Raw genomic sequence first — 6,417 nt, forward strand, 5'->3', positions numbered from 1 at the left:
TTGCTGATATTGGAATGTAACAGAGAGGATGAGGCTCAGAATAGTGAAATCAGTATATATATAAATAAAATATGTCAAAGATGCACTTGAAGGGAAAGGATAAATGGCATGTCTTGCAAACTACCCTTTTTCCTATTCATTATTCTTATTGCCAACCTTTACCAAACTTGCAAGTTGGCTTGCGAATTATTAGTGTTTTTTCAAGCAAACGAGCATCGTCCTTCAAACAAGCTTCTCTTAATTGTAAAATAACGTTGAACTCAATTTGAAGATTTTGGTCAATCTACTAAGCTTTCTGCTTTGCACCAATTTTTTAATCAATAAAATCCATAACCAATCCAAATAACGCCACTAATAAATGGTGAACAAACATCCGTTCCCAACTTCCCATTCCGTTTAATTGCTATATTATTAATTCAAAAGAAGTATCAATAGAGGGTCACAAAGGTGCCATGTTAACTTTCTTTAGTCAAATATATAAAAAAGAGTGCAGAGCCCTACCAAACTTGCCAGCAGGATCAACAAATAATAGTCCAAAAAAGTGCAAGTCTGAAATTCCATCGTTGTCCTTTCCCAATTACCCTTTACAATTTGAGAATCCAACGATGGAGATGGACTAATGAGAGAGAAACATACAAAATTTATTGTGACGTAACTCATTACTTAAGTAAGAATCCATGAGTTTTATTAAGATATTACTTTATGTACTCCTCTTTCATAAATATATAACATGTTCTAAAAAAAATATGAGATGATCAAGTCACTTACCCACCAGGGACAGGGATATATAGGATAATCTCAAAAAAAACAAACATGTAGTGGCACACGTGTGACTACCGACTGCAGTGTTTCGCACGCGGGAAGCGGGTCCACCGCCACTCCTCCACCACCTTATACAGCAACTGAGGTCTAGCACTGTGCAAAAAAGCAAAGGAGGGAGCTTCTATGTATATTTTACATAGATTCATTAGATCCTAGCCCCACGGTAACAACATAGAAAAGATAAAGCAGATACATACCCTGCTTTCTGTACTCTCTTTCCTTTTTTTGTGCTAGTACTGTCCTCTCACACCCTCTTATCTCTTCCGTCTCAATCTCTCTCACAATCCCAAGCTCCATTTCCTCTGCTTTTTCTTCAAAACAATCATCCCCATTTCAGTAGAAACCCATGCTCTCCAAGGTAACTTCTTGGCATTTTAGTTCTTAAACATAAAAAACCTTCCTTTTTTCACTCTTTCTTCTTCTCCTCTTCTACTTCATGATTTGAGCTTTGCTGAGAATTTGTCAGATTTTTTGTTCATGCCCTCTTGCTATTTACAGCACCAATTTGGTACAAAATTAGATTTTTAATTATTTTTTGTTAATTTTTTTTTTGGTAAAATCTGTTAAAATGAAAAGGATATAAATCTGCAGAAATCGGAGTTTGCAGGTTTTTCTTTAATTTTTTTTTTTTAGGGTGGTTGGGTAGCTTAAAAAGTGCTGAAACAAGGGAAGTAAACAAAGGGTGATGTTTGTTTCCGGAAAAACAGTGCGCTAGAGTTAAAGAGAGTGGTTATTGTTTCTCATGAGGATCTTAGAATGTAAAAAGTATGGAACTTGGAAGTGTTACCCCTTCATCTCATGCTGCATTCTGTCGGCAACTACCCTCGAACATTCTAGGTTCAGATTGTTTTTATGTGCCTTTTGATGTATTCATTTATGTTTTTTCCCTTTCGATTTTGTGCTTTTAGAATAAACAATCGGATCTAAAAGCGTCGAGTAAAGCTCTTAATACAGTTAAGCTTACTTCTAAGCCTTCACACTCTTGGCATAATCAGAGATCTATGTTTGCATCAAGTGATTATGCATTAATTACAACTTTTGAGTTTCCTTATATCGTTTGTGTATTTTAAAGTTTCCCGAATATTTAGGTGACTCGATTTGGTAGCCAGTAACGGCTTATTTGACTGTGTTTTCCTGTTTTTTAGGCTCCTTGGAACCGTTGAGTTTTTATTCAAAACACTTTCCCTGCGACTGGAACATTCAATATTTGAAATTGTTCTGCTCCAGCTTCCTTTTATTTGGAATTTGGGTGTTTTGATTCTTTGAACCAAGAAAATGCAGAGGCCTCCGCCAGATGATTTTCTATTGAAGGAGACCAAACCCCACCTTGGAGGGGGAAAGGTCTCTGGTGACAAGCTTACTAGCACATATGACCTTGTTGAGCAAATGCAGTACCTTTATGTAAGGGTTGTGAAGGCTAGGGACTTACCTGCAAAGGATGTCACTGGCAGTTGTGACCCTTATGCTGAAGTCAGGCTGGGAAACTACAAAGGCACCACTCGGCACTTTGAGAAGAAGACTAATCCTGAATGGAACCAGGTTTTTGCTTTCTCGAAAGACAGGATTCAGGCTACCGTCCTGGAGGTTACTGTGAAAGATAAGGATGTTGTGAAGGATGACTTCATTGGTCGTGTCTGGTTTGACCTCAATGAGATCCCGAAGCGGGTTCCCCCGGATAGCCCTCTGGCACCACAGTGGTATAGACTGGAGGACAGGAAGGGTGAAAAGGTGAGGGGAGAGCTAATGCTGGCCGTTTGGATGGGGACACAAGCTGATGAAGCATTTCCTGAAGCGTGGCACTCTGATGCGGCAACTGTTAGTGGGACTGATGCTCTTGCAAACATTAGATCCAAGGTGTATCTATCTCCTAAGCTTTGGTATTTGAGGGTTAATATAATAGAGGCACAAGACTTGCAGCCAACTGACAAGGGTAGATACCCTGAGGTTTCTGCGAAGGCTATTCTGGGAAGTATGATGTTGAGGACTAGAGTCTCTCAGAGCAGGAGTATCAATCCAATGTGGAATGAGGATTTGATGTTTGTGGCTGCAGAACCATTTGAGGAGCCCCTGATTTTGAGTGTGGAAGATAGAGTTGCCCCTAACAAAGAGGAACTTTTGGGGAGGTGCATAATTCCTTTACAGATGGTGGAAAAGAGACTAGATCACAAGCCTGTGAACACTAGGTGGTTTAATCTTGAAAAACACGTTGTTGTTATGGAAGGGGAAAAGAAGAAAGAAATCAAGTTTGCAAGCAGGATTCATATGAGGATCTGTCTAGAAGGTGGTTACCATGTTTTGGATGAATCAACTCACTACAGCAGTGATCTTCGCCCAACAGCGAAACAGCTGTGGAAGTCCAGCATTGGAGTTCTTGAATTGGGGATATTGAATGCTCAGGGTTTGGTGCCAATGAAAACAAAAGATGGGAGGGGGACAACAGATGCTTATTGTGTTGCAAAATATGGGCAGAAGTGGGTACGGACAAGGACAATCATTGATAGCTTCACACCCAGGTGGAATGAGCAATATACTTGGGAGGTTTTTGATCCTTGCACTGTCATTACAATTGGTGTATTTGATAACTGTCATTTGCATGGTGGTGATAAGGCCGGAGGGGCAAAGGATTCAAAAATTGGGAAGGTACGAATTCGTCTTTCCACCCTTGAGACGGATCGAGTCTATACACATTCCTATCCGCTTCTAGTTCTTCATCCAAATGGGGTGAAGAAAATGGGTGAAATTCACTTGGCTGTAAGGTTTACTTGTTCTTCTTTGCTTAATATGATGCACATGTATTCACTACCCTTGTTGCCTAAGATGCATTATATTCATCCATTGACTGTCAGCCAGCTTGACAATTTGAGGCATCAAGCTACTCAGATTGTTTCAATGAGACTGAGTCGTGCCGAGCCACCATTGAGAAAGGAGATAGTGGAATATATGCTGGATGTGGGTTCCCACATGTGGAGTATGAGAAGAAGCAAGGCCAACTTTTTCAGGATTATGGGAGTTTTGGGTGGATTAATTGCTGTAGGAAAATGGTTTGATCAGATTTGCAATTGGAAAAACCCCATCACAACTGTTCTAATACACATCCTGTTTATAATATTAGTCATGTACCCTGAGCTTATCTTACCCACAATATTCCTTTACCTCTTCTTGATTGGAGTTTGGTACTACAGATGGAGGCCAAGGCACCCTCCTCACATGGACACTCGTCTCTCCCATGCAGATTCTGCACACCCCGATGAACTAGATGAAGAATTTGACTCATTCCCAACATCTAAACCTTCTGACATAGTGAGGATGAGATATGATCGACTTAGAAGTATTGCTGGGAGGATACAAACTGTGGTTGGTGATTTGGCAACTCAAGGGGAAAGGCTTCAGTCTTTACTCAGCTGGAGGGATCCAAGAGCTACTGCACTTTTTGTCATTTTCTGTCTGGTTGCTGCCATTGTTCTCTATGTCACTCCATTCCAAGTTGTGGCACTCCTTACTGGAATTTATGTATTGAGACATCCCAGGTTCCGACATAAGCTTCCTTCTGTGCCACTGAACTTCTTCAGGAGGCTGCCTGCAAGGACTGACTGCATGCTTTGAGTTCAACCTGTCATGGAAAGTTCAGAAACAAAATGGAGCTTTGCTTTACTTTTATTGTTCAGCATCATATTTTTTGGATTTGCAGTTCATTATGTCATAGGATTTTATGTTTTGAACTTCATGATAGTGTCCTTATTATTAAATTTGTAATTTTGTAGGCTGTGGGTTGAAATTAACTTCTGCTTAATCAACTTGTTAAATTAAATGTAGTAAATCTTCTCGGTGGAAGTTTGAACTTATAACCTCAAATGGAAAGGAGTTGTTTTCTGTTTCATCTCCTCTGAGCTTTTCGAAGTTGCTGTTTCATGTGTTGTCTTTTGAAACAGGTGAACAAAACCCATTATTTTTTGGTGCACAAACCAAACCACTATCTAGTCTCATTTGTTTATGAATAACCTTGCTTGTTCTTCGTTTTGGTTGTCTGCAATTTTCTGACAATACAATTTTGTAATAAGCTTGATTGGTGTACATGTGGGTATCGTTCCCTCTGGACTGTGACATTAAAATAAAGAAACCGTATCTGTATTGTCCGTTTTGCTATGCTACCTAATTTATTATGCTTGGATTCAAGTTGGGGGACAATAATTCTAGCAGTGGGACAGAGTCGACAGACACAAATGCTTCCGCAATGACTGGGTTATGTTTTATTTTTTTCTCCTTACAAAAATGTTTGCATTGATTGCGTTACAGGATTCAACCTTAGAATTTAAATAAGGACGAATCATACGTTTATTAAATTTAATTATTGAGTTTTATTAATCTCATGATAAAGGAGATAAGTTATTTCATATCATAGAGATAAACTTATGGGTTTCACCATCTGAAAAAATAAAAAAAATAAAAGAAAAAGATGACACAGTTATCGAAGTATGTGTAGGAGAGAAAATTTATCTCAAGTAATATGAGAATAGTTTTTTTCTTAATTATTCTACTTAAATGTGTAAACTTTATTAAAAAAAGTATATACTTGTTTATTATATTTAAATGAAGGGTTTGATATTTTTTTATGTTATAGGAGATAATTTATTTTTCACACTTATAAAAATACGTGGAGTTCATGTGGGGTAATGTGAAAAGAAAAAAAAATATGAATTTTATATATTTTTATATGATAAATATTATTCTTTTTTTATATAAAATAACTTTTCTCATTTCTTTTACTTAAATTTTCACACCTCACTTTTTTTTTTGTAATGATGGGATTCATTTATTTTTTCTCTATAATATAAGATAATTATCTTATATAAAAAGAAAATAATAAAATCTTTTTTATATACGTGTAGAAGATAATTTTATTTTTTATAACACAAAACGTGAATAAGTGAATATGCAAATATATGACGGATTAATAAACCTGATGGACTCTTTTGGGAGAATGTGGCTTCGATTGAAGGGCCATAACATAAATGATCGAGATCAGGACCAAATTTTAGGAGTTGTGACCGTAAGCTGAAAAAACAAAAGCTGCTCATTGTTTTTTGAGATTCTATGGTTGGTTTATGATTTTTATGGAGGTGGGGACCTATCACATCACCCTCCCTCTTCCCTTTAGTTTTTAGCTTTACAGACTGTATATTACTTTTCTTCCTCCAATTTTTCTGTTTTTTAGTGCATGACTGCATGTGTAGACAAAATCTACCTCTGCTACTCCCACCGGGCATAACTCTTCCCGAATAAAAGCACGATAGAGGGGGTAAAATCTAAAATGTCTTGTTGCTGTGATCCCCTACCTCCACTTTGTATAAAAAAAACACAGAGAAATAATTTGATTTTTATATTTATAAATTATTTGCAGCATATTTTTATATTATTTTAAATAAATTAATATGTTAAAACTCTACTTATTAATAAAATTTAAAATATTAACTTTTGTATGATATAAATATGAGTAAATTCTAAATTGGTATTTCAAAAATTATGACATTACAACCCTAATTTTAAAAAACTAAAATAATATGATATTTTTCTTTTGTAAATAATTAAATTAATTGC

At 36.7% G+C, this 6,417-nt stretch overlaps 1 protein-coding gene across 1 annotated transcript; it reads left to right on the forward strand.

The window, feature by feature from the left end:
- Nucleotides 1-963: 963 nt before the first annotated feature.
- Nucleotides 964-4,671, forward strand: LOC133292030 (FT-interacting protein 3-like). Its single transcript, XM_061490399.1, has 2 exons — nucleotides 964-1,180; nucleotides 1,968-4,671. The coding sequence occupies exon 2, from the start codon at nucleotides 2,098-2,100 to the stop codon at nucleotides 4,423-4,425; it is 2,328 nt and encodes a 775-aa protein (XP_061346383.1). The 5' UTR covers nucleotides 964-1,180; nucleotides 1,968-2,097; the 3' UTR covers nucleotides 4,426-4,671.
- The last annotated feature ends 1,746 nt before the right edge of the window (nucleotides 4,672-6,417 follow it).

This window comes from Gastrolobium bilobum, unplaced genomic scaffold, assembly GCF_033153095.1.
Source record: "Gastrolobium bilobum isolate Gb01-03AN ecotype WA unplaced genomic scaffold, APGP_CSIRO_Gbil_v1 utg5369, whole genome shotgun sequence".
NCBI classification, from domain to species: Eukaryota; Viridiplantae; Streptophyta; class Magnoliopsida; order Fabales; family Fabaceae; genus Gastrolobium; species Gastrolobium bilobum.